This window comes from Lonchura striata, chromosome 34, assembly GCF_050655825.1.
Source record: "Lonchura striata isolate lonStrDom1 chromosome 34, ASM5065582v1, whole genome shotgun sequence".
In the NCBI taxonomy this organism is placed as follows: domain Eukaryota; kingdom Metazoa; phylum Chordata; class Aves; order Passeriformes; family Estrildidae; genus Lonchura; species Lonchura striata.
In genome coordinates this window covers 4,873,160-4,900,916 of record NC_140736.1, presented here as the reverse complement: position 1 = coordinate 4,900,916, position 27,757 = coordinate 4,873,160, and the positions used below count along the sequence as shown (strand labels likewise).

Sequence of the window (27,757 nt, the reverse complement as noted above, 5' to 3'; positions counted from 1 at the left end):
CGGTACTCACCGGGACCCTCCGGGACTCACCGGGACCCTCCGGTACCTCCCAGGTACTCACCGGGATTCCTCCTGTACCCACCGGGACCCTCCGGTCCTCAGCGGGACTCTCCGGTACTCACCGGGACCCTCCGGTACCTCCCAGGTGCTCACCGGGACTCCTCCGGTAGCTACCGACACACGCCGGGACCCTACCGGGATCTTCACAACACCCGCCCGCATCCACCGGGACCACCCAGGTACCCCCCGGGACCCCCGGTACCAACCGGGACCCCCAAAAACCACCGGGACCACCCAGATACCCCCCGGGACCGCTCAACACCCACCGGAACCCCCCCCGGGACCCCCCCGGTAGCAACCGGGACACCCCGGTACCAACCGGGACGCCCCCGGGACCCCCCCGGTACCAACCGGGACCGCTCAACACCCACCGGGACCCCTCCGATAGCAACCGGGACCCCCCCGATACAAACCGGGACCCCTCAACACCCACTGGAATTCCTCCGGTAGCCCCGGGACCCCCCCCGGGACTCCCCCCGGGACCCCTCAACACCCACCGGGACCCCCCGGTACCAACCAGGACCACCCCGGAACCCCCCTGGGATCCCTCCGGTAGCCCCGGGACCCCTCAACACCCACCGGGACCCCCCAAAACCCACCGGGACCCATCCGGTACCAACCGGGACCCCCGAGACCCCCCCCGGTACCAACCGGGACCCCCCCGGGACCCCTCAACACCCACTGGGACCCCCCTTGGGACCCCCCGGGACCAACCGGGACCCCCCAAAACCCACCGGGACCCCCCGGGACCCACCCGGGACCCCCGGTACCAACCGGGACCCCCAGGCCCCGCCCCCAGCACCCAGGCGGGACCCCCGGGTGGGATTTTGGGGGTCCTGGGTGGGGGTGACACCCCCCAGTCCCTCAAACCCCCCCCGGCCCCCCAAATCCGACCCTCGGACCCCCCAAATTCCCCCTCCCCCCAAAAATCGCCGCTCGTTCCCCCCCAAAAAATCCCAAAATTCCAAAAAAACCCAAAAAAATCCAAAATAATCCCAAAAAAACCCCCAAAATCCCCGAAATTCGGGGGTCCCGCCCCCCCCCTTTTTTGGGGGGCCCCCCCCACGCAGGGCCCCGCCCCGGGGTGGGCGTGGCCGCCCCCCCCCGCGGGGTTAATTAGCGCTAATTAATGTTTGTGCCGCCGGCCCGGCGGGTCCCGGCGCGCCCCGCCCGCGGCGTTCCCAGGGCCCGCGGCCGGGGGGTCCCCAAAATTCCTCAAGGGGTCCCCAAAATTCCCCACCCAAAATTCCCCGGGGGGGTCCCCAAAATTCCTCAAGGGGTCCCCAAAATTCCCCACCCAAAATTCCCCAAGGGGTCCCCAAAATTCCCGGGGGGGGTCCCCAAAATTCCCCACCCAAAATTCCCCAAGGGGTCCCCAAAATTCCCCGGGGGGTCCCCAAAAGTCCTGGGGTGGTCCCCAAAATTCCCCACCCAAAATTCCCCGGGGGGTCCCCAAAATTCCTCAAGGGGTCCCCAAAATTCCCCACCCAAAATTCCCCAAGGGGTCCCCAAAATTCCTGGGGGGGGGGTCCCCAAAATTCCCCACCCAAAATTCCCCAAGGGGTCCCCAAAATTCCCCACCCAAAATTCCCCGGGGGGTCCCCAAAATTCCCCACCCAAAATTCCTCGGGGGGTCCCCAAAATTCCCCACCCAAAATTCCCCGGGGGGTCCCCAAAATTCCCCGGGGGGTCCCCAAAAGTCCTGGGGTGGTCCCCAAAATTCCCCACCCAAAATTCCCCGGGGGGTCCCCAAAATTCCTGGGGGGGTCCCCAAAATTCCCCACCCAAAATTCCCCGGGGGGGTCCCCAAAATTCCTCAAGGGGTCCCCAAAATTCCCCACCCAAAATTCCCCAAGGGGTCCCCAAAATTCCCGGGGGGGGTCCCCAAAATTCCCCACCCAAAATTCCCCGGGGGGGTCCCCAAAATTCCTCAAGGGGTCCCCAAAATTCCTGGGGGGGGCCCCAAAATTCCCCACCCAAAATTCCCCAAGGGGTCCCCAAAATTCCTCAAGGGGTCCCCAAAATTCCCCACCCAAAATTCCCCGGGGGGTCCCCAAAATTCCTCAAGGGGTCCCCAAAATTCCCCACCCAAAATTCCCCAAGGGGTCCCCAAAATTCCTGGGGGGTCCCCAAAATTCCCCACCCAAAATTCCCCGGGGGGTCCCCAAAATTCCTGGGGGGGGCCCCAAAATTCCCCACCCAAAATTCCCCGGGGGGGTCCCCAAAATTCCTGGGGGGGTCCCCAGAATTCCCCACCTAAAATTCCCCAAGGGGTCCCCAAAATTCCTCAAGGGGGCCCCAAAATTCCCCACCCAAAATTCCCCGGGGGGTCCCCAAAATTCCCGAGGGGGCCCCAAAATTCCCCACCCAAAATTCCCAGGGGGGTCCCCAAAATTCCTCAAGGGGTCCCCAAAATTCCCCGGGGGGTCCCCAAAATTCCTGGGGGGGCCCCCAAAATTCCCCACCCAAAATTCCCAGGGTTGTCCCCAAAATTCCTGGGGGGGCCCCCAAAATTCCCCACCCAAAATTCCCAGGGTTGTCCCCAAAATTCCTGGGGGGGCCCCCAAAATTCCCCACCCAAAATTCCCCAAGGGGTCCCCAAAATTCCTGGGGGGGGCCCCAAAATTCCCCACCCAAAATTCCCCAAGGGGTCCCCAAAATTCCTGGGGGGGTCCCCAGAATTCCCCACCTAAAATTCCCCAAGGGGTCCCCAAAATTCCTCAAGGGGGCCCCAAAATTCCCCACCCAAAATTCCCCGGGGGGTCCCCAAAATTCCCGAGGGGGCCCCAAAATTCCCCACCCAAAATTCCCAGGGGGGTCCCCAAAATTCCTCAAGGGGTCCCCAAAATTCCCCGGGGGGTCCCCAAAATTCCTGGGGGGGCCCCCAAAATTCCCCACCCAAAATTCCCAGGGTTGTCCCCAAAATTCCTGGGGGGGCCCCCAAAATTCCCCACCCAAAATTCCCAGGGTTGTCCCCAAAATTCCTGGGGGGGCCCCCAAAATTCCCCACCCAAAATTCCCCAAGGGGTCCCCAAAATTCCTGGGGGGGGCCCCAAAATTCCCCACCCAAAATTCCCCAAGGGGTCCCCAAAATTCCTGGGGGGTCCCCAAAATTCCCCACCCAAAATTCCCCGGAGGTCCCCAAAATTCCTCAAGGGGTCCCCAAAAACCCGGGACCCCCCATCCCCCATCCTAAACGCCTTCAAAAATTGCTAAAAACACCCCAAAAATTGCTAAAATCAACCCAAAAAATTCTGAGTTCACCCCGTGCTAAAATGACCCCCCAAAAACACTTAAATCCCTTGGAAGTGCTAAAATCCCCAAAAAAGTCCGAAAATTCCCCCAAAATGTGCTAAAATCGCCCAAAAAAAAATGCTAAAATCAATGTTAAAAGTGCTAAAATCACCCCAAAAGTGCCAAAATCACCCCAAAAAACCCGCTAAAATCACCCCAAAAGTGCTAAAATCACCCCAAAAATTGCTGAAATCACCCCAAAAGTGCTAAAATCCTCCCCAAAACCCCCTAAACCCCATCGGGCCCCACCCCCAAGTGTCCCCCGTGTCCCCGGAGCCCCAAAAAGCCCCAAATTCACCCCAAATTTCCCCGCAGGCGGCGCCGATGGCGAGCGAGCGGCTGCGCAGCGCCCAGGACCTGCTGGACCTCACCTTCCAGTGTGAGCGGGCACCCCAAAATCTGGGGGACCCCAAAATCCTGGGGCACCCCCACCCCAAAATCCGGGCACCCCAAAATCTTGGGGACCCCAAATCTGGGGGACCTCCACCCCAAAATCCGGGCACCCCAAAATCTGCGGGACCACAAATCTGGGGGACCCCAAAATCCGGGCACCCCAAAATCTGGGGGACCCTAAATCTGGGGGACCCCAAATCTGGGGGACCCCCACCCCAAAATCCGGGCACCCCAAAATCCTGGGGCACCCCCACCCCAAAATCCGGGTACCCCAAAATCCGGGCACCCCAAAATCTGGGGGACCCTAAATCTGGGGCACCCCAAATCTGGGGGACCCCCACCCCAAAATCCGGGCACCCCAAAATCTTGGGGTCCCCAAAATCCAGCGGATTTTCACCCCAAAATCCGGGCACCCCAAAATCCTGGGGTGCCCCAAATCCATGACCCAAAATCCCTTTTTCTGACCCCCAAATCCCTTTTTCTGACCCCAAAATCCCTTTTTCTGACCCCAAAATCCCTTTTTCTGCCCCAAAGCAGCGCTGGCCATGCAGCACATGGACCTGAAGCAGGTGGAGCTGGACTCGGCCGTGGCCAAACCCTTTACCCTGACCCCAAACCCTTGATCCTGACCCCAAATCCATGACCCCAAACCCTTTACCCTGACCCCAAATCCATGACCCCAAATCCTTGATCCTGACCCCAAATCCATGACCCAAAATCCCTTTTTCTGACCCCAAAATCCCTTTTTCTGACCCCAAAATCCCTTTTTCTGCCCCGAAGCAGCGCTGGCCATGCAGCACATGGACCTGAAGCAGGTGGAGCTGGACTCAGCCGTGGCCAAACCCTTTACCCTGACCCCAAATCCTTGATCCTGACCCCAAATCCTTGATCCTGACCCCAAATCCATGACCCCAAATCCATGACCCCAAATCCATGACCCCAAATCCATGACCCAAAATCCCTTTTTCTGACCCCAAATCCCTTTTTCTGACCCCAAAATCCCTTTTTCTGACCCCAAAATCCCTTTTTCTGCCCCAAAGCAGCGCTGGCCATGCAGCACATGGACCTGAAGCAGGTGGAGCTGGACTGCTTGAACCTGACCCCAAATCCATGACCCAAAACCCTTTACCCTGACCCCAAACCCTTGATCCTAACCCCAAATCCATGACCCAAAATCCCTTTTTCTGACCCCAAAATCCCTTTTTCTGCCCCAAAGCAGCGCTGGCCATGCAGCACATGGACCTGAAGCAGGTGGAGCTGGACTCGGCCGTGGCCAAGGTGGACGAGCTCTCCCGGCAGCTCGAGTCCCTCTGGACCGACGGGCCCGGACCCCCGCCCAGGGTGAGCCCCGGGGATTTTGGGGGGGGGATTTTGGGGAGGGGGCGTCCCCCTGTCCCCCCATTCATTCCAAACCCCCCCAACCCTTTTAACCCCTTCGTGGCCAGGAGCAGAGCAGCCCCGGCCGGAGCCGCTCGGGCCGCCGGAGCCTCCTCGGGGACGGTCTGGATTTGGGGGGGGGGCTCGGCGAGCCTTTGGGGAGACCCCCGCCCCATTTTTTGGGGGGGAGGAGCGCGCCCCTTCCCCGCGGCCCAAGGTGCTGGCGGTGCCCGGGGGGGCGGGGGGCGGCAGAGCCCCCTCCCCACGGCCCCTGCGGCCCCTGGAGCTGCTGGGGGGGCTCGGGGGGTCCCCCGGGGGGGCGTTCGGGGCCGAGAGACCCCCGGCCCCCCCCCCGTACGAGGTGCAGGCACTCTACCCGTCCCTGAGCGGGCCCCCCGGAACATTCCGGGCGCAGGGTAAGGGATTTGGGGGGATTTGGGGGGCTTTGAGGGGGAATTGGGGGGATTTGGGGGGATTGGGGGGATTTGAGGGGGATTTGGGGGGGATTTGAGGGGGATTGGGGGGACACGGGGGGATTTGGGGGGACACGGGGGGATTTGGGGGGGATTTGGGGGGACATCAGGGGGATTTGGGGGGATTTCAGGGGGATTTGGGAGGGATTTGGGGGGAATTGGGGGGGATTTGAGGAAGATTTGGGGGGATTTGAGGGGGATTTGGGGGGATTTGGGGGGATTTGGGGGGATTTGGGGGGGATTTGGGGGGATTTCAGGGGGATTTGGGGGGATTTGAGGGGGATTTGGGGGGGATTTGGGACCCTGTCCCCGTGGTGTCCCCAACCCTGTCCCCATGTCCCCAACCCTGTCCCCATGGTGTCCCCAACCCTGTCCTGTGTCCCCAACCCTGTCCTGTGTCCCCAACCCTGTCCCCATGGTGTCCCCAACCCTGTCCTGTGTCCCCAACCCTGTCCCCGTGTCCCCAACCCTGTCCCCGTGTCCCCAACCCTGTCCCATGTCCCCAACCCTGTCCCATGTCCCCAACCCTGTCCCCGTGATGTCCCCAACCCTGTCCCGTGTCCCCAACCCTGTCCCCATGTCCCCAACCCTGTCCTATGTCCCCATGTCCCCCTGGTGTCCCCAGATGACCTCGGCCTCAAACGGCGGCCGCAGAAAAGTTGGAACGAGTCCGACCTGGACGTGGCCTACGAGAAAAAACCGGGGGGCTACGAGAGTGAGGGGGGGCTGGGGGGCTGGGGGGCTGGGGGGCTGGGGACACCGGGGGGACACCAGGGTGACACCGGGGGACACCGGGGGGTGGCACTTGATGGGGTTTATGGGGGTTTGGAGGGGCTTTTTGGGGGGTTTGGGGCTTTTTTGGGGGGGGTCAGGTGTGGAAGGGGATTTGGGGGGGGTCTTGGGGGTCGGGGGGGGTCAGGGGACATCAGGGGACACCGGGGGGACACCGGGTGACACTGGGTGACACCGGGGGGTGGCACTTGATGGGGTTTATGGGGGTTTGGAGGGGCTTTTTGGGGGGTTTGGGGCTTTTTTGGGGGGTGTCGGGTGTGGAAGGGGATTTGGGGGGGGTCTTGGGGGTCTGGGGGGTGTCAGGGGACATCAGGGGACACCGGGTGACACCGGGGGACACCGGGGGACACCGGGGGACACCGGGTGACACTGGGTGACACCGGGGGGTGGCACTTGATGGGGTTTATGGGGGTTTGGAGGGGCTTTTTTGGGGGTTTGGGGGCTTTTTTTGGGGTGTTTGGGGGCTTTTTTGGGGTGGTCTGGAGGCTTTTTTGGGGTGGTCTGGAGGCTTTTTTGGGGGGGGTCTGGGGGCTTTTTTGGGGGGGTCTGGGGGCTTTTTTGGGGGTGTCTGGGGGCTTTTTTGGGGGTGTCTGGGGGCTTTTTTGGGGGGGATCTGGGGGCTTTTTTGGGGGCTCCAGGGGCTTTTTTTGGGGTGATCTGGAGGCTTTTTAGGGGTGGTCTGGAGGCTTTTTTTTGGGGGGTCCGGGGGCTTTTTTGGGGTGGTCTGGAGGCTTTTTAGTGGTGTTCTGGAGGCTTTTTTGGGGTGGTCTGGTGGCTTTTTTTTTGGGGGGTCCGGGGGGTTTTTTTGGGGTGATCTGGGGGCTTTTTTTGGGGTGGTCTGGGGGCTTTTTTTGGGGGGGTCTGGAGGCTTTTTAGGGGTGTTCTGGAGGCTTTTTTTTGGGGTGTTTGGGGGCTTTTTTGGGGGGGTCTGGGGGCTTTTTTGGGGTGGTCTGGGGGCTTTTTTTGGGGGGGTCTGGGGGCTTTTTTTGGGGGGGGTCTGGGGGCTTTTTTGGGGTGTTCTGGAGGCTTTTTTTGGGGTGATCTGGGGGCTTTTTTGGGGGGGTCTGGGGGCTTTTTTTGGGGGGGGTCTGGGGGCTTTTTTGGGGTGTTCTGGAGGCTTTTTTTGGGGTGATCTGGGGGCTTTTTTGGGGGGTCTGGAGGCTTTTTAGGGGTGTTCTTGAGGCTTTTTTTTGGGGGGTCCGGGGGCTTTTTTGGGGTGATCTGGGGGCTTTTTAGGGGTGTTCTGGAGACTTTTTTTTTGGGGGGGTCCGGGGGTTTTTTGGCAGGTTTATCTTGCAAAGTGCATTTTTTTGGAGGGGCTCTGAGGCTTTTTAGGGGTTCCAACCTTTTCGGGAGGGACTCCAAAACTCCAGGGGGGTAATTCCCAAACCCCCCCATATTTTTGGGGTGCAACCACCCCCCCTCCCAAATAAATAACCACCGTGTCCCCCCCACCCCAGGGACCCCCGACCCACAACCCCGCCCCTCCCTGGGGCTGTGGAGAGAATCCAGCCTGGACGGGGCCAGCCCGGGCAAGGTGAGCCCCAAAATTTTTGGGGGTGGGCGACGGGAGCTCCAAACTTTAAAACACCCCCCAGTCCTCCAATTAAAAAAAAAAATTCCAAAAAAATTAAGATTTAACCCTTTCTGCCCCGCGCCAGGACGGCGTTTTCGGGGCTCACAGCTCCACGTTACCCCGGAATTACAAACTGTGCCCCCCGGAGCGGCGGCAGGACGGGGGGGCGCCGCTTTTCCGCGGCCCCCCCGCCGCCAGGACGTTGCCCCGGGGCTGGCAACCGGGCCAGCAGCCGGTGTCCCGGATCCCGGTGCCGCCGCCGCCGGTGGCCGGGAGACCCCCCCGCCACAAGCCCCTGCCCCTGTCCATGATCTTCCGGCTGCAGAACGCGTTTTGGGAGCAGGGCGGGGGGGCCCGGGGGCTCAGCCTGCTCGGGGGGGCGCGGGGGGTACCCCAAAAAATGCTGGGGTTGACCCCAGCCCTGCCCGCGATGCCGGGGGGGGAAGGTGAGAGGGGTTTGGGGGGGGTGGAAAGGGGGTTTGGGGGGTGGAAAGGGGGTTTGGGGGGGTGGAAATGGGATTTTTGGGAGGTGGAAAGGGGATTTTTGGGGGGTTTGGGGGGTGGAAAGGGGATTTGGGGGGGTGGAAATGGGATTTTTGGGAGGTGGAAAGGGGATTTTTGGGGGGTTTGGGGGGTGGAAAGGGGGTTTGGGGGCTGGAAATGGGATTTTTGGGGGGTTTGGGGGGTGGAAAGGGGGTTTGGGGGGTGGAAATGGGATTTTTGGGGGGTTTGGGGGGTGGAAAGGGGATTTTTGGGGGGTTTGGGGGGTGGAAAGGGGATTTGGGGGGGTGGAAATGGGATTTTTGGGGGGTGGAAAGGGGATTTTTGGGGGGTTTGGGGGGTGGAAAGGGGGTTTGGGGGGTGGAAATGGGATTTTGGGGGGGTTTGGGGGGGTAAAAAGGGGATTTTTGGGGGGTGGAAATGGGATTTTTGGGGGGTGGAAAGGGGATTTGGGGGGAGGAAAGAGGATTTTGGGGGGTTCGGGGGTGGGAAAGGGGGTTTGGGGGGTGGAAATGGGATTTTTGGGGGGTGGAAAGGGGATTTTTGGGGGGTTTGGGGGGTGGAAAGGGGATTTGGGGGGGTGGAAAGAGGATTTTGGGGGGTTCGGGGGTGGGAAAGGGGGTTCGGGGGGCAGAAAGGGGATTTTTTGGGGGGGTGGAAAGGGGATTTGGGGGGTGGAAAGGGGATTTGGGGGCGTAAAAAGGAGGTTTGGGGGTGGAAAGGGGATTTTTGGGGGGTGGAAAGGGGATTTCGGGGTGGAAAGGGGATTTTTGGGGGGTAAAAAGGGGGTTTGGGGGGTGGAAAGGGGATTTTTGGGGGGTGGAAAGGGGATTTTGGGGGGTAAAAAGGGGGTTTGGGGGGTGGAAAGGGGATTTTTGGGGGGCAGAAAGGGGATTTTTGGGGGGTGGAAAGGGGATTTTGGGGGGTTTGGGGGGGTTTGGAGAGGGGATTAAAATGGGTTATTGGGGAGGGGTCCCTCCCTCACTCCCCCCCTCACTCCCCTCCCCAATTCCGGGCTCTCCCCCATTTCCCCCTCCCCAATTCCGGGGTCTCCCCCCCTCATTCCCCATTTCCCCCCTCCCCAATTCCGGGCTCTCCCCCATTTCCCCCCTCCCCAATTCCGGGCTCTCCCCCATTTCCCCCTCCCCAATTCCGGGGTCTCCCCCCCTCATTCCCCATTCCCCCCTCCCCAATTCCGGGCTCTCCCCCATTTCCCCCTCCCCAATTCCGGGGCTCTCCCCCATTCCCCCCTCCCCAATTCCGGGGTCTCCCCCCCTCATTCCCCATTCCCCCCTCCCCAATTCCGGGCTCTCCCCCATTCCCCCCTCCCCAATTCCGGGGCTCTCCCCCCTCACTCCCCCATTCCCCCCTCTCCAATTCCAGGCTCTCCCCCATTTCCCCCCTCCCCAATTCCGGGGTCCCCCCCATTTCCCCCTCCCCAATTCCGGGGGTCTCCCCCCCTCATTCCCCATTCCCCCCTCCCCAATTCCGGGGTCTCCCCCTTCACTCCCCCATTCCCCCCTCCCCAATTCCGGGGTCCCCCCTCACTCCCCTCCCCAATTCCGGGCTCTCCCCCATTCCCCCCTCCCCAATTCCGGGCTCTCCCCCATTTCCCCCTCCCCAATTCTGGGCTCTCCCCCATTTCCCCCTCCCCAATTCCGGGCTCTCCCCCATTTCCCCCTCCCCAATTCTGGGCTCTCCCCCATTTCCCCCCTCCCCAATTCCGGGCTCTCCCCCATTCCCCCCTCCCCAATTCCGGGCTCTCCCCCATTTCCCCCTCCCCAATTCCGGGCTCTCCCCCATTCCCCCCTCCCCAATTCCGGGGTCCCCCCTCACTCCCCTCCCCAATTCCGGGCTCTCCCCCATTCCCGCCTCCCCAATTCCGGGCTCTCCCCCATTTCCCCCTCCCCAATTCCGGGCTCTCCCCCATTTCCCCCTCCCCAATTCCGGGCTCTCCCCCATTCCCCCTCCCCAATTCCGGGCTCTCCCCCATTTCCCCCTCCCCAATTCCGGGCTCTCCCCCATTCCCCCCTCCCCAATTCCGGGGCTCTCCCCCCTCACTCCCCCATTTCCCCCTCCCCAATTCCGGGGTCCCCCCTCACTCCCCTCCCCAATTCCGGGCTCTCCCCCATTTCCCCCTCCCCAATTCCGGGCTCTCCCCCATTTCCCCCTCCCCAATTCCGGGCTCTCCCCCATTTCCCCTCCCCAATTCCGGGCTCTCCCCCATTTCCCCCTCCCCAATTCCGGGCTCTCCCCCATTTCCCCCTCCCCAATTCCGGGCTCTCCCCCATTTCCCCCTCCCCAATTCCGGGGGTCTCCCCCCTCACTCCCCATTTCCCCCTCCCCAGCTCCCACCCGCCCCGCGCCCCCCGACCCTCCGGAGGCCGAGGCGGAGCTGGAGCGGCTCCTGCGCTGCTCGGAGCCGGAGGGACCCCCGGAATCCCCCCGGGAGGGACCCCCGGAGGGACCCCCGGAGGGACCCCCGGCTCGGCCGCTGAGCCCCACGCGGCTGCAGCCGCTGCTGCCGCCCGAGGCCCGGCGGGTTCCCGAGTTCCAGGAGGTGGCCCGGGTGCTGGCGGAGATGCCGCGGCCGCTGAAGCGCCGGGGCTCCATGGAGCAGAGCCCCGGGCCCGCCGCCGCCCCGGCGCGCACCCGCCACTACCGGCAGCTGATCCCGCGCCTGCTGCACCGGCCCGGTGCCGCGGCCGCGCCGGGCGACGGCGGCGCGGAGGGGGCGCTGCCCTTGTCGCCTCCTCCTCCTCCTCCTCCTCCTCCTCCTCCTCCTCCTCCTCCTCCTCCTCCTCCGCCGCCGCCGCCGCCGGGGGAGAGTTCGCCGCCGGTGGCACCGGCGGTGGCAGCGCCCGGAGGGGCGGCGCAGGTGCCGGTGAGTGGGGACAGACGGGGACAGACGGGGACAGACAGACAGGGTGGCGTTGTCGCTTTGGGACCCCCCCGGCTTGTCCCTTGGAGACCCTCGCCCAGTGTCCCTCGGAGACCCCCGAGGTGTCATTGTCACCCCCACAGTGTCACACGGTGTCCCTGTCCCTCGGAGACCCCCGAGGTGTCATTGTCACCCCCCCAGTGTCACACGGTGTCCCTGTCCGGGGATGTCCCCAATGCCCGGGGTGGTGGCCGGGGATGTCCCGGGGCGATGTCCCCAATACCCGGGGATGTCCCCAATGTCCGGGGTGGTGGCCGGGGCTGTCCCGGGGCGATGTCCCCAATGCCCGGGGCTGTCCCGGGGCAATGTCCCCAATACCCGGGGATGTCCCCAGTGTCCGGGGCTGTCCCGGGGCGATGTCCCCAATGCCCGGGGCTGTCCCGGGGCAATGTCCCCAATACCCGGGGATGTCCCCAGTGTCCGGGGCTGTCCCGGGGCGATGTCCCCAATGCCCGGGGCTGTCCCGGGGCAATGTCCCCAATACCCGGGGATGTCCCCAATGCCCGGGGCTGTCCTGGGGCGATGTCCCCAATGCCCGGGGATATCCCCAATGCCTGGGGCTGTCCTGGGGCGATGTCCCCAATGCCCGGGGTGGTGTCCGGGGATGTCCCCAATATCCGGGGTGGTGTCCCGGGGCGATGTCTCCAATACCCGGCGATGTCCCCAATGCCCGGGGCTGTCCCCAATGCCCGGGGCTGTCCCGGAGCGATGTCCCCAATACCCGGGGATATCCCGGGGCAATGTCCCCAATGCCCGGGGATGTCCCCAATGCCCGGGGCTGTCCCGGGGCGATGTCCCCGTGTCCCCTGAGCCCTCCCGGTGCCGCAGGAGCTGCGCTCGGCCCTGCGCGACCCCTCCTCGCCGCGGCGCCGCCCCGGGGCGCGGGTGCGGCTGAACCCGCTGGTGCTGCTGCTGGACGCCGCCCTGACCGGAGAGCTGGACGTGGTGCAGCAGGCGGTGGCGGAGGTGACACCGGGGACACCGGGGACAACGGGGAGGGGTCAGTGGGAACGGGATGTGGTGCAGCAGGCGGTGGCGGAGGTGACACCGGGGACACCGGGGACACCGGGGACAACGGGGACACTGGGGAGGGGTCAGTGGGAACGGGACGTGGTGCAGCAGGCGGTGGCGGAGGTGACACCGGGGACACCGGGGACAACGGGGACACTGGGGAGGGGTCAGTGGGAACGGGATGTGGTGCAGCAGGCGGTGGCGGAGGTGACACCGGGGACACCGGGGACACCGGGGACAACGGGGACAGGGGGTTGAGGACAAGTAGGGACAGGGGGACTGGTGATTTGGGACAGTGAGGACAAGGGGTTGGGGACAGAGGTGTGGGACAGCAGGGCTGGGTGACAGCAGGGACATCGGGGATGTCCCGGGTTTGTCCCGGGGTTATCCCGGGTGGCAGTGAGGGGACAGAGGTGTGGGACAGCAGGGCTGGATGACAGCGGGGACATCGGGGCTGTCCCGGGGATGTCCCAGGGCTGTCCTGGGTTTGTCCCGGGGTTGTCCCGGGGCTGTCCCGGGTGGCAGTGAGGGGACAGCGGTGTGGGACAGCAGGGCTGGATGACAGCGGGGACATCGGGGCTGTCCCGGGGCTGTCCCGGGGCTGTTCCGGGTGTGTCCCGGCGTTTCCCCGGGTGTGTCCCGGGGCTGTCCCGGGTGTGTCCCGGGTGGCAGTGAGGGGACAGGCCGCTGTCCCCAGCTGAACGACCCGAGCCAGCCCAACGACGAGGGCATCACGGCGCTGCACAACGCCATCTGCGGCGCCAACTACGCCGTGGTGGAGTTCCTGATCGCCAGCGGCGCCAACGTCAACTCGCCCGACAGCCACGGCTGGTGAGACCCACGGGGGACACGGGTGACAATGGGGACATGGGGACACGGGTGACAATGGGGACAATGGGGACAATGGGGACATGGGGGGACACGGGGACATGGGGGGGATATGGGGGGACATGGTGGATGGGACCCTGACAGCCACGGCTGGTGAGACACCGGGGGGACACAGGTGACAATGGGGACATGGGGGGGATACGGGGGGACAATGGGGACATGGGGGGACACGGGGGGACAATGGGGACATGGGGACAATGGGGACATTGGGGGACATTGAGGACAATGGGGACATTGGGGACAATGGGGACAATGGGGACATTGGGGGACACGGGGGGACAATGGGGACATTGGGGACATGGGGACATGGGGGGGACACGGGGACATGGGGGGGATATGGGGGGACATGGTGGATGGGACCCTGACAGCCACGGCTGGTGAGACACCATGGGGGGACACGGGGACACGGGGGGACATGGAGACAATGGGGACATTGGGGGACATTGGGGACATTGGGGGACATTGGGGGACATTGGGGACAATGGGGACATGGGGACATTGGGGGACATTGGGGGACATGGGGGGACAATGGGGACATGGGGACATTGGGGACATGGGGACATAGGGGGACACGGGGACATGGGGGGACAATGGGGACAATGGGGACATGGGGACAATGGGGACACGGGGGGACATTGGGGACATTGGGGACATTGGGGACAATGGGGACATTGGGGACATTGGGGACATAGGGGGACATGGGGGGATGGGACCCCAACATTCACGGCTGGTGCAACACCACAGGGACACGGGGACACGGGGGGACACGGGGACAATGGGGACATGGGGACATGGGGGGACAGTGGGGACATGGGGGGACACAGGGGGACATGGGGACATGGGGGGACACGGGGGGACAATGGGGACACGGGGACATGGGGGGACAGTGGGGGACATGGGACAGGGCCAGGGGACAGGGATGGAGGACAAGGGGACCCCAACATTCCCCAGTTGATTGGGGTCTCGAATAACAGCCCCCAACTCCCCCAAACCCTCGGTGACCCCAAAACCCTCCTGATGTTCCCCAAAACCTGTGACCGCGATAAACCCCAAACCCTCAGTGACCCCAAAACCGCCCCAAACGCCCCCAAACCCCCCAAAACGCCCCCAAACCCTCAGTGACCCCAAAACCCCCCAAACGCCCCCAAAACCCTCAGTGACCCCCAAACCCCCCAAACGCCCCCAAAACCCTCAGTGACCCCCAAACCCCCCAAACGCCCCCAAAACCCTCAGTGACCCCCAAACCCCCCAAACGCCCCCAAAACCCTCAGTAACCCCAAAACCCCCTCAATGTCCCCCAAACCCTCAGAGACCCCAAAAAACCCCAAACCCTCAATGACCCCAAATCCCCCCAACTCCCCCCAAACCCTCAGTGACCCCAAAAAACCCCAAACCCTCAGTGACCCCAAAAATCCCCCAAACCCTCGGTGACCCCAAAACCCCCCCGATGTCCCCCAAACCCTCAGTGACCCCAAAAAACCCCAAACCCTCAATGACCCCAAAACTTCCCAAATGCCCCCAAACCCTCAGTGACCCCAAAAATCCCCCAAACCCTCGGTGACCCCAAAACCCTCCCAATGTCCCCCAAACCCTCAGTGACCCCAAAACTCCCCAAACCCTCCATTTCCCCCAAACCCGCTGCAATCAAACCCCTCCCTACCCCACCAACAAACCAATTTTTGGGGTGGAGGGCTGGTCCCCCAAACTTTGAGGGTGATCCCTCAACTTTTGGGGTGCGACCCTTGACTCTGGGGGGTCCCGGCCGCGGCAGGACCCCTCTGCACTGCGCGGCCTCGTGCAACGACACCGGGATCTGCGTGGCCCTGGTGCGCCACGGCGCCGCCGTCTTCGCCACCACGGCCAGCGACGGCAGCCTGGCGGTGGAGAAATGCGACCCGTACCGCGAGGGCTACGCCGACTGCTCCAGCTACCTCACTGGTGCGAACTGGGAGCACTGGGAGGGACTGGGAGGGACTGGGAGGGACTGGGATGGGATACTGGGAGCACTGGGATGGGGTACTGGGGATACTGGGATGGGGTACTGGGGGTTTATGGTGTGACCTGTACCGCGAGGGCTACGCCGACTGCTCCAGCTGCCTCACTGGTCTGAACTGGGAGCACTGGGAGGGACTGGGAGGGACTGGGATGGGATACTGGGAGCACTGGGATGGGATACTGGGGATACTGGGATGGGATACTGGGGCTTTATGGTGTGACCCGTACCGCGAGGGCTATGCCGACTGCTCCAGCTACCTCACTGGTGTGAACTGGGAGGGACTGGGAGGGACTGGGAGGGACTGGGATGGGATACTGGGAGCACTGGGATGGGATACTGGGGATACTGGGATGGGATACTGGGGATACTGGGGGGTTTTAGTGACCCCTGACTGCTCCAGCTGCCTCACTGGTGTGAACTGGGAGCACTGGGAAGGACTGGGAGGGACTGGGAGCACTGGGAGGGATGGGCGATGTGGGGTTTTGGGGATACCGGGGATACAGGGATGGGATACTGGGGATACTGGGATGGATACTGGGGATACTGGGGGGTTTTAGTGACCCCTGACTGCTCCAGCTGCCTCACTGGTGTGAACTGGGAGCACTGGGATGGGATACTGGGAGCACTGGGATGGGATACTGGGAGCACTGGGATGGGATACTGGGGGTACTGGGATGGGATACTGGGGATACTGGGATGGGGTACTGGGGGTTTATGATGTGACCCGTACTGTGAGGGCTACGCCGACTGCTCCAGCTACCTCACTGGTGCAAACTGGGAGCACTGGGAGGGACTGGGAGGGACTGGGAGCACTGGGAGGGACTGGGAGGGACTGGGAGCACTGGGAGGGATGGGCGATGTGGGGTTTTGGGGATACCGGGGATACTGGGATGGGATACTGGGGATACTGGGGGGTTTTAGTGACCCCTGACTGCTCCAGCTGCCTCACTGGTGTGAACTGGGAGCACTGGGAGGGACTGGGAGGGACTGGGAGGGACTGGGATGGGATACTGGGAGCACTGGGATGGGATACTGGGGATACTGGGATGGGATACTGGGGATACTGGGGGGTTTTAGTGAACCCTGACTGCTCCAGCTGCCTCACTGGTGCGAACTGGGAGCACTGGGAGGGACTGGGAGGGACTGGGAGGGACTGGGATGGGATACTGGGAGCACTGGGATGGGATACTGAGGATACTGGGGGGTTTTAGTGACCCCTGACTGCTCCAGCTGCCTCACTGGTGTGAACTGGGAGCACTGGGAGGGACTGGGAGGGACTGGGAGGGACTGGGATGGGATACTGGGAGCACTGGGATGGGGTACTGGGGATACTGGGATGGGGTACTGAGGGTTTATGATGTGACCCATACCGTGAGGGCTACGCCGACTGCTCCAGCTGCCTCACTGGTGTGAACTGGGAGCACTGGGAGGGACTGGGAGGGACTGGGAGCACTGGGAGGGACTGGGAGGGAACTGGGATGGACTGGGAGGGAACTGGGAATGTGGAGTCTTGGGGATATTTTGGGATTTCTGTCCAATGCGCTGGTACCAGGTGAGTTTGGGGGTCTCGGGGCAGTTTCGGGGTGCCAATCCGGATTTTGGGGTGCCTATCCGGATTTTGGGGTGCCAATCCGAATTTTGGGGTGTCCCGCAGAGGTGGAGCAGGGCATGGGCGTGCTGAACAGCGGGGATTTGGGGATATTTGGGGACATTTTGGGATATTTGGGGATTTTTGTCAATATGGTGATACCTGGCCAGTTTGGGGGTCTTGGGGCAGTTTGGGGGTGCCAATCCGGATCTCGGGGTGCCAATCCGGATTTTGGGGTGCCAATCCAAATTTTGGGGTGTCCCGCAGAGGTGGAGCAGGGCATGGGCGTGCTGAACAGCAGCGTGGTGTCGGGTGGGAATATTTGGGGATATTTGAGGTCTGTTGATGTTTTTGGGTACCAGGGTGCTTTGGGGGGTCTCGGGGTAGTTTCGGGGTGCCAATCCGGATTTTGGGGTGCCAATCTGGATTTTGGGGTGCCAATCCGGATTTTGGGGTGCCAATCCGGATTTGGGGGTGTCCCGCAGAGGTGGAACAGGACAAGGGCGTGCTGAACAGCGGGGATTTGGGGATATTTGGGGATATTTTGGGATTTCTGTCCAATGCACTGGTACCAGGTGAGTTTGGGGGTCTCGGGGCAGTTTCGGGGTGCCAATCCGGATTTGGGGGTGTCCCGCAGAGGTGGAGCAGGGCATGGGCGTGCTGAACAGCGGGGATTTGGGGATAGTTGGGGATATTTTGGGATATTTGGGGATATTTTGGGATTTCTGTCCAATGCGCTGGTACCAGGTGAGTTTGGGGGTCTCGGGGCAGTTTCGGGGTGCCAATCCGGATTTTGGGGTGTCCCGCAGAGGTGGAGCAGGGCATGGGCGTGCTGAACAGCGGCGTGGTGTCGGGTGGGAATATTTGGGGATATTTTGGGATTTCTGTCAATGCACTGGTACCAGGTGAGTTTGGGGGTCTCGGGGCAGTTTCGGGGTGCCAATCCGGATTTGGGGGTGCCAATCCGGATTTGGGGGTGCCAATCCGGATTTGGGGGTGTCCCGCAGAGGTGGAACAGGACATGGGCGTGCTGAACAGCGGCGTGGTGTCGGGTGGGAATATTTTGGGGATATTTGAGGTCTGTTGATGTTCTTGGGTACCAGGTGAGTTTGGGGGTCTCGGGGCAGTTTCGGGGTGCCAATCCGAATTTCGGGGTGTCCCGCAGAGGTGGAGCAGGGCATGGGCGTGCTGAACAGCGGCGTGGTGTACGCGCTCTGGGATTACAGCGCCGAGTTCGGCGACGAGCTCTCGTTCCGCGAGGGCGAGCCGGTGACCGTGCTGCGCCGGCAGCCCCCCGAGGAGCTGGACTGGTGGTGGGGGTCCCTCTACGGCCACGAGGGATACGTCCCCCGCAACTACTTCGGGGTGAGGGGGGGTCCGGAGGGGGCGGGGGGCTTTGGGGAGGGGTCCCATGGGGGGTAAATGCATTGGTGGGGGATCCCATAGGGGTAAATAGGGGTAAATCCATTTGGGGAGGGGTCCCATAGGGGTAAATAAGGGTAAATCCATTTGGGGAGGGGTCACATAGGGGTAAATCCATTGGGGAGGGGTCCCATTGGGGGTAAATGCATTTGGGGAGGGGTCGCATAGGGGTAAATCCATTGGGGAGGGGTCCCATTGGGGGTAAATGCATTTGGGGAGGGGTCCCATAGGGGATAAATAGGGGTAAATGCATTTGGGGAGGGGTCCTATAGGGGTAAATAGGGATAAATCCACTGGGGAGGGGTCCCATAGGGGTAAATCCATTTGGGGAGGGGTCCCATGGGGGTCAATCCATTTGGGGAGGGGTCCCATAGGGGATAAATCCATTTGGGGAGGGGTCCCATGGGAATAAATCCATTTGGGGAGGGGTCCCATAGGGGTAAATCCATTTGGGGAGGGGTCCCATGGGAATAAATCCATTTGGGGAGGGGTCCCATGGGGGTCAATCGATTTGGGGAGGGGTCCCATGGGGGTAAATCCATTTGGAGAGGGGTCCCATAGGGGTAAATCCATTTGGGGAGGGGTCCCATAGGGGTAAATCCATTTGGGGAGGGGTCCCATAGGGGTAAATTCATTTGGGGAGGGGTCCCATAGGGGATAAATAGGGGTAAATGCATTTGGGGAGGGGTCCCATGGGGGTCAATCCATTTGAGGAGGGGTCCCATAGGGGTAAATAGGGGTAAATGCATTTGGGGAGGGGTCCCATAGGGGTAAATCCATTTGGGGAGGGGTCTCATGGGGTTTTTTTTTTGGGATTTGGTTTTTTTGGGATTGGGTTTTTGCTTTTTTTAGGATTTGTTTTATTTTTTTGGGGGATTTTCATTTTTTGGGGCGGGGGTCTCACCTCCCCTTCCCCCCCCCAGCTCTTCCCGAGGGTTCGGCCGCAGCGGAAGAAAATCTGAGGGGGGGTCCCGGCCCCCTCCCCAAATTCGGGACACGCCCCCTTCGCCGCCCCTCCCCCTCCCGCGGTGGCCCCGCCCCTTTTTTTGGGAATTTTTTGGGAATAAAAACCTTTGGATGCTCCCGGGGGGTTTTTTGTCTTTTTTTTTTGGGGGGGAGGTGACAAATTTGGGGACACCGGGGGTGGCAGCGGTGCCAGAGCAGAATTTATTGGGGGGGACAAGCCCGAAATCCTCCCAAAATCCTCCAAAAACCCCCAAATCCTCCCAAAATCCACAAAAAATCCCAAACCCCAAAATTCTCCGGAAACCCCCAAATCCTTCAGAAAAGCCAAAGCGCCAAAATCCTCCCAAAATCCCCCAAAAGCACAAAAACCCCCCAAAAACCTCAAAATCCTCCAAAACCTCAAAATCCTCCCAAAATCCACAAAAAACCCAAAAACCCCCCAAAAACCTCAAAATCCACAAAAATTCCAAAACCCCCAAATCCTCCAGAAACCTCAAAATCCACAAAAATTCCAAAACCCCAAAATTCCCCCAAAACCCCAAAATTCACTAAAAACCCCAAATCCCCCAAAACCTCAAAATCCTCCAAAACCCCAAAATCCACAAAAAATCCCAAACCCCAAAATCCTCTGGAAACCCCCAAATCCTTCAAAAAAGCCAAAGCCCCAAAATCCTCCCAAAATCCCCCAAAAGCACAAAACTCCAAAAACCTCAAATCCTCCAAAACCCCCAAAACCCCAAAATCCTCCCAAAATCCACAAAAAACCCAAAACTCCCCAAAAACCTCAAAATCCACAAAAATTCCAAAACCCCAAAATCCTCCCAAAATCCACAAAAAACCCAAAACCCCAAAATCCTCCAGAAACCTCAAAATCCACAAAAATTCCAAAACCCCAAAATTCCCCCAAAACCCCAAAATTCACTAAAAACCCCAAATCCCCCAAAACCTCAAAATCCTCCAAAACCCCAAAATCCACAAAAAATCCCAAACCCCAAAATCCTCCGGAAACCCCCAAATCCTTCAAAAAACCCAAAGCCCCAAAATCCTCCCAAAATCCCCCAAATGCACAAAATTCCAAAAACCTCAAATCCTCCAAAACCCCCAAAAACCCAAAATCCTCCCAAAATCCACAAAAAACCCAAAAACCCCCCAAAAACCTCAAAATCCACAAAAATTCCAAAACCCCAAAATTCCCCCAAAACCCCAAAATTCACTAAAAACCCCAAACCCCCCAAAAACCTCAAAATCCACAAAAATTCCAAAACCCCAAAATCCTCCCAAACCCCCCAAAAATCCTCCAAAACCCTGAAATTCCTCAAAAATCCCAAAATTCCCCCAAAACCCCCCAAATTCCTGCTGGGAATGGAGGGAGGAGGGGATTTTGGGGGGTCCTGGGGGATTTGCGATGATCCAGGGAGGTTCTGGAAGGTTCCTGGAGGATCTGGAAGGTTCCAGAAGGTTCCAGGAGGATCTGGGATGGTTCCGGAAGGTTCCTGGAGTATCTGGGATAGTTCCAGAAGGTTCCAGGAGGATCTGGGATGGTTCCAGGAGGATCTGGAAGGTTCCAGAAGGTTCCAGGAGGATCTGGGATGGTTCCGGAAGGTTCCAGGAGGATCTGGGATGGTTCCAGAAGGTTCCAGGAGGATCTGGGATGGTTCTGGAAGGTTCCTGGAGGATCTGGGATAGTTCTGGAAGGTTCTGCAGGATTTGTGATGATTCCAGAAGGTTCCTGGAGGATCTGGGATGGTTCCGGAAGGTTCCTGGATGATCTGGAAGGTTCCAAAAGGTTCCAGGAGGATCTGGGATGGTTCTGGAAGGTTCCAGGAGGATCTGGAAGGTTCCAAAAGGTTCCAGGAGGATCTGGGATGGATCTGGAAGGTTCCAGGAGGATCTGGGATGGTTCTGGAAGGTTCCAGGAGGATCTGGGATGGTTCCAGGAGGATCTGGAAGGTTCCAAAAGGTTCCAGGAGGATCTGGGATGGTTCTGGAAGGTTCCAGGAGGATCTGGGAAGGTTCTGGAAAGTTCCAGAAGGTTCTGGGATGGATCTGGAAGGTTCCAGGAGGTTCTGGGATGGATCTGGAAGGTTCCAGGAGGTTCTGGGATGGTTCCGGAAGGTTCCAGGAGGATCTGGGATGGTTTTGGAAGGTTCCAGGAGGATCTGGGAAGGTTCCTGGAGGATCTGGAAGGTTCCAGAAGGCTCCAGGAAGATCTGGGATGGTTCCGGAAGGTTCTGCAGGATTTGGGATGGTTCCAGAAGGTTCCAGGAGGATCTGGGATGGTTCTGGGAGGTTCCAGGAGGATCTGGAAGGTTCCAGAAGGATCTGGAAGGTTCCAGAAGGACGTTCCCACCAGGAGTCCCCTACTTCCCGGCGATGAGGGGGTTGCGCAGCACCACGATGACGGAGTCGCCGCGCAGGAACATCTTGGAGATGTAGCGGTCCTTGTTGACCGGCTTGGACTTCTTCTTGCCCTTGCCGCTCTTGGGCACCTCCGTCCACATCTCCTTGACGTTCTCCAGCACCATGTTACAGTGCCTGGGGGAAAAAAAAATGGGGTTTTGGGGGGAAAATGGGGTTTTTGGGGAAAAAAATGGGGTTTTGGGAGAAAAATGGGGTTTGGGGAGATAAATGGCGTTTTGGGGGAAAATGGGATTTTGGGGGGGAAAAATGGGGTTTTGTTGGGGAAAATAGGATTTTGGGGGAAAAATAAATGGGGATTTTGAGGGAAAAATGGGGTTTTGGGGAAAATGGGGTTTTGTTGGGGGAAAAAATGGGGATTTTGGGGGAAAATGGGGTTTTGGGGGAAAAATGGGTTTTTGGGGGGAAAATGGGGTTTTGGGGGGAAAAATGGAATTTTTTTGGGGGGGAAATGGGGTTTTGGGGGGGAAAAATGGGGTTTTGTTGGGGGAAAATGGGGTTTTGTTGGGGGAAAAAAATGGGGATTTTGGGGGGGAAAAAATGGGCATTTTGGGGGTAAAAATGGGGTTTTGGGGAAAATGGGGTTTTGTTGGGGGAAAAAATGGGGATTTTGGGGGAAAATGGGGTTTTGGGGGAAAAATGGGGTTTTGGGGGGGAAAAATGGGGTTTTGGGGGAAAATGGTATTTTGGGGGAAAAAATGGGGATTTTGGGGGTAAAAATGGGGTTTTTGGGGAAAAAATGGGGTTTGGGGAGATAAATAGGGTTTTGGGGAAAATGGGGTTTTGGGGTAAAAATGAGGTTTTGGGGGAAAATGGGGTTTTGGGGGAAAAATGGGATTTTTGGGGAAAAAACGGGGATTTTGGGAGTAAAAATGGGATTTTGGGGGGAAAATAGGGTTTTGGGGGGAAAAATGGAATTTTTTTTGGGGGAAATGGGGTTTTGGGGGAAAAAATGGGGTTTTGGGGGGAAAAAATGGGGTTTTGGGGGAAAATGGGGTTTTGGGGGGAAAAATGGGGATTTTGGGGGGAAAAATGGGGTTTTTGGGGGAAAATGGGGTTTTGGGGGGAAAAAGGAGGTTTTTGGGGAAAAATGAGGTTTTGGGGGAAAAATAGAGTTTTGGGGGGAAAAAATGGGATTTTGAGGGGGAAAATGGGATTTTGGGGCCAGGAAATGGGATTTTGGGGCCAGGAAATGGAGTTTGGGGGAAAAAAGTGATTTTGGCGGACAGAAACAGGATTTTGGGGGGATAAATGGGATTTTGGGGGGGAAATGGGGTTTTGGGGGAAAAATGAGATTTTGGGGAAAAAATGAGATTTTGGGGGGGAAAAAAAAAGGGATTTTTGGGTCAGGAAGTTGAGTTTGAGGGAAAACACGGGGATTTTGGGGGGACACCTCAGGGACGCCGTGGTGACCTTGGGGACACCCTGGGGACACTCTGGGGACCCTGGTGACACCCTGGGGACACTGAGGACACCATGGGGACACTGATCTGACCCTGGTGACACCATGGGGACACTGATCTGACCCTGGTGACACCCTGGGGACACTGAGGACACCATGGGGACACTGATCTGACCCTGGTGACACCATGGGGACACTGATCTGACCCTGGTGACACCCTGGGGACACTGAGGACACCATGGGGACACTGATCTGACCCTGGTGACACCATGGGGACACTGATCTGACCCTGGTGACACCCTGGGGACACTGAGGACACCATGGGGACACTGATCTGACCCTGGTGACACCATGGGGACACTGATCTGACCCTGGTGACACCTTGGGGACACCCTGGGGACATGGAGAACACCCTGAGGACACCATGGGGACACTGATCTGACCCTGGTGACACCATGGGGACACTGATCTGACCCCGAGGACACCATGGGGACACTGATCTGACCCCGGTGATGCCATGGTGACACCACGGGGACACTCTGGGGACATGGAGGACACCATGAGGACACCACGGGGACACTGATCTGACCCTGGTGACACCCTGGGGACACCCCGGGGACATGGAGGCCATGAGGACACCTTGGGGACACTGATCTGACCCTGGTGACGCCATGGTGACACTGATCTGACCCCGAGGACACCACGGGGACACTGATCTGACCATGGTGACACCTTGGGGACACTGATCGGAACCTGGTGACACCCTGGGGACACCCCGGGGACATGGAGGACACCATGAGGACACCATGGGGACACTGATCTGACCCCGGTGACGCCATGGTGACACCATGGGGACACTCTGGGGACATGGAGGACACCATGAGGACACCATGGGGACACTGATCTGACCCCGGTGACGCCATGGTGACACCATGGGGACACTCTGGGGACATGGAGGACACCATGAGGACACCATGGAGACACTGATCTGACCCTGGTGACACCCTGGGGACATGGATGATGCCATGAGGACACCACGGAGACACTGATCTGACCCCGAGGACACCATGGGGCCACAGAGAACACCATGGGAACCCTACGGTGACCCCATGGGGACACTGATCTGACCATGGTGACACCTTGGGGACACCTTGGTGACCCTGGTGACACCCTGGGGACACGGGTGCCAGCCGCACCTGTCGAAGGCCTTGACGCGGCCCAGCAGCTTCTTGTTGTTGCGGCAGTTGATGAGCACCTGCGTGTTGTTCTTGACGCTCTGCGTCAGCACCGACAGCGGGCCCGTGTTGAACTCCTCCTCCTCGCGCTTCTGCAGCTCCTCGGGCGTCATCTCGCTCTTGGGCTTGTTCAGCAGGCTCCTGGGGACATCAGGAGAACGTGGGGACATCAGGAGAACGTGGGGACAGCAGGAGAACGTGGGGACAGCAGGACAACATGGGGAACATGGGGACATGGAGGGACACAGGGACATGGAGATCGTTCCCTGGGCTCATCTCGCTCTTGGGCTTGTTCAGCAGGCTCCTGGGGACATCAGGAGAACGTGGGGACATCAGAACGTGGGGACATCAGGAGAACGTGGGGACATCATGGACATCAGGGGAGCAGAGGGACACGGGGACATGGATGGACATGGAGGGACACGGGAACATGGAGATCGTTCCCTGGGCTCATCTCGCTCTTGGGCTTGTTCAGCAGCTCCTGGGGACATCGTGGGGACATCAGGAGAACATGGGGACATCAGGAGAACATGGGGACAGCAGGAGAACATGGGGACAGCAGGACAACACGGGGAACATGGGGACATGGAGGGACACAGGGACATGGAGGGACATGGAGATCGTTCCCTGGGCTCATCTCGCTCTTGGGCTTGTTCAGCAGGCTCCTGGGGACATCAGGAGAACGTGGGGACATCAGGAGAACGTGGGGACATCAGGAGAACGTGGGGACAGCAGGACAACATGGGGAACATGGGGACATGGAGGGACACAGGGACATGGAGATCGTTCCCTGGGCTCATCTCGCTCTTGGGCTTGTTCAGCAGCTCCTGGGGACAGCGTGGGGACAGTGGGGACATCGTGGGGACAGCGTGGGAACATCAGGAGAACATGGGGACATCAGAAGAACATGGGGACAGCAGGACAACACGGGGAACATGGGGACATGGAGGGACACAGTGACATGGAGGGACATGGAGATCGTTCCCTGGGCTCATCTCGCTCTTGGGCTTGTTCAGCAGCTCCTGGGGACAGTGGGGACATCGTGGGGACATCGTGGGGACAGCGTGGAGACATCAGGAGAACATGGGGACAGCAGGAGAACATGGGGACATCATGGACATCAGGGGAGCAGAGGGACACAGGGACATGGAGATCATTCCCTGGGCTCATCTCGCTCTTGGGCTTGTTCAGCAGCTCCTGGGGACATCATGGGGACATCAGGAGAATGTGGGGACATCACGGACATCAGGGGAGCAGAGGGACACGGGGACATGGATGGACATGGAGGGACACGGGAACATGGAGATCATTCCCTGAGCTCATCTCGCTCTTGGGCTTGTTCAGCAGCTCCTGGGGACATCGTGGGGACAGTGGGGACATTGTGGGGACAGCGTGGGGACAGCAGGAGAACATGGGGACAGCAGGAGAACGTGGGGACATCATGGACATCAGGGGAAAAGAGGGACACGGGGACATGGATGGACATGGAGGGACACAGGGCCATGGAGATCATTCCCTGGGCTCATCTCGCTCTTGGGCTTGTTCAGCAGCTCCTGGGGACAGCGTGGGGACAGTGGGGACAGCGTGGGGACAGCAGGAGAACATGGGGAACACAGGGACATGGACGGATATGGAGATCGTTCCCTGGGCTCATCTCACTCTTGGGCTTGTTCAGCAGCTCCTGGGGACATCGTGGGGACAGTGGGGACAGCGTGGGGACATCAGGAGAACATGGGGACATCAGGAGAACATGGGGAACATGGGGACATGGACGGACACAGGGACATGGATGGACATGGAGGGACACAGGGCCATGGAGATCGTTCCCTGAGCTCATCTTGCTCTTGGGCTTGTTCAGCAGCTCCTGGGACGGTGGGGGGACAGTGGGGACATCGTGGGGACAGTGGGGACAGCGTGGGGACAGCGTGGGGACAGCAGGGACATCAGGAGAACATGGGGACACCATGGTCATCAGGGGAGCAGAGGAACACAGGGACATGGATGGACATGGAGATTGTTCCCTGGGCTCATCTCACTCTTGGGCTTGTTCAGCAGCTCCTGGGGACATCGTGGGGACAGCAGGGACAGCGTGGGGACATCAGGAGAACATGGGGACATCAGGAGAACATGGGGACATCAGGAGAACATGGGGACATCACGGACATCAGGGGAGCAGAGGAACACAGGGACATGGATGGACATGGAGATTGTTCCCTGGGCTCATCTCACTCTTGGGCTTGTTCAGCAGCTCCTGAGATGGCGGGGGGACAGTGGGGACAGCGTGGGGACATCGTGGGGACACCAGAGACAGCGTGGGGACATCATGGGGACGTCAGGGGGACATTGGGATATCATGGGGACACCTGGCTCCTGCAGACAGGGACAGGGATGGGGACAGATCTGGGGACACGGGACAGGTTTGGGGACAACGGGACAGGTTTGGGGACATGTGGCGGATCTGGGGACACTTTTGGGGACACTGGGACAGGTTTAGGGACAGGTTTGGGGACACGTGAGAGATTTGGGGACAGTTTTGGGGACACTGGGACAGGTTTGGGGACAGTTTTGGGGACACAGGACAGGTTTGGGGACACGGGGACAGGTTTGGGGACAGTTTTGGGGACACTGGGACAGATTTCGGGACAGGTTTGGGGACACATGAGAGATCTGGGGACAGTTTTGGGGACACAGGACAGGTTTGGGGACAGTTTTGGGGACACTGGGACAGATTTCAGGACAGGTTTGGGGACACAGGACAGTTTTGGGGACACGGGACAGGTTTGGGGACAGTGGGACAGATTTCAGGACAGGTTTGGGGACACGTGAGAGATTTGGGGACAGTTTTGGGGACACTGGGACAGATCTGGGGACAGTTTTGGGGACACTGGGACAGGTTTGGGGACAGTTTTGGGGACACAGGACAGGTTTGGGGACACGGGGACAGGTTTGGTGACAGTTTTGGGCACACGTGACAGTTTTGGGGACAGTTTTGGGGACACGGGGACAGATTTCGGGACAGGTTTGGGGACACGTGAGAGATTTGGGGACACTTTTGGGGACACTGGGACAGGTTTGGGGACACGGGGACAGGTTTGGGGACAGTTTTGGGCACACGTGACAGTTTTGGGGACAGTTTTTGGGCCCGGTTCCGTTCCGTGTCCCCCCGTTCCCCCGCTCCCCGCCCCGCCTCTCGCCCCGTTTCCCCGCGGCTGCTCGCGGACTGTCGCGGTCTCCGCCGGTTTTTTGCCCGTTCTCCCCGGTTTTTTGCCCGTTCTCCCCGGTTTTTTGCCCGCTTTCCTCGGTTTTTTGCCCGTTCTCCCCGGTTTTTTGCCCGTTTTCCCCGGTTTTCGCCCCGTTTTCCCCGCCGCTCTCACATGGCTGCCGCTCTCCCGCTCCCGCCGCTCCCGCTGCACTTCCGGGGCAC

The 27,757-nt window shown here is 60.0% G+C and overlaps 2 protein-coding genes across 2 annotated transcripts; one reads left to right on the top strand and one right to left on the bottom strand.

Annotated features, from left to right (window-relative positions):
* The first annotated feature begins 98 nt into the window (after nucleotides 1-98).
* Nucleotides 99-19,646, top strand: PPP1R13L (protein phosphatase 1 regulatory subunit 13 like). The gene is given in 15 exon segments (XM_085564733.1): nucleotides 99-239; nucleotides 3,670-3,733; nucleotides 4,967-5,088; nucleotides 5,193-5,304; nucleotides 5,307-5,540; nucleotides 6,223-6,312; nucleotides 7,850-7,926; nucleotides 8,051-8,575; nucleotides 9,189-9,243; nucleotides 10,815-11,350; nucleotides 12,236-12,373; nucleotides 13,116-13,249; nucleotides 15,078-15,244; nucleotides 18,056-18,255; nucleotides 19,236-19,646. Coding segments are annotated over 14 exon segments (2,484 nt in total). The 5' UTR covers nucleotides 99-239; nucleotides 3,670-3,678; the 3' UTR covers nucleotides 19,275-19,646.
* Nucleotides 19,457-27,757, bottom strand: SNRPD2 (small nuclear ribonucleoprotein D2 polypeptide). The gene is made up of 3 exons (XM_085564822.1): nucleotides 27,708-27,757; nucleotides 24,295-24,474; nucleotides 19,457-21,813 (listed from the first exon to the last, which is right to left on the bottom strand). Coding segments are annotated over exons 1-3 (357 nt in total). The 5' UTR covers nucleotides 27,710-27,757; the 3' UTR covers nucleotides 19,457-21,638.

Excerpts from the sequence above, each read along its gene's own strand:
- SNRPD2 (XM_085564822.1), bottom strand. Across the intron at positions 21,814-24,294 it reads CGCGTCAAGGCCTTCGACAG|GCACTGTAACATGGTGCTGG; the intron begins GTGCGGCTGGCA and ends TTTTTCCCCCAG.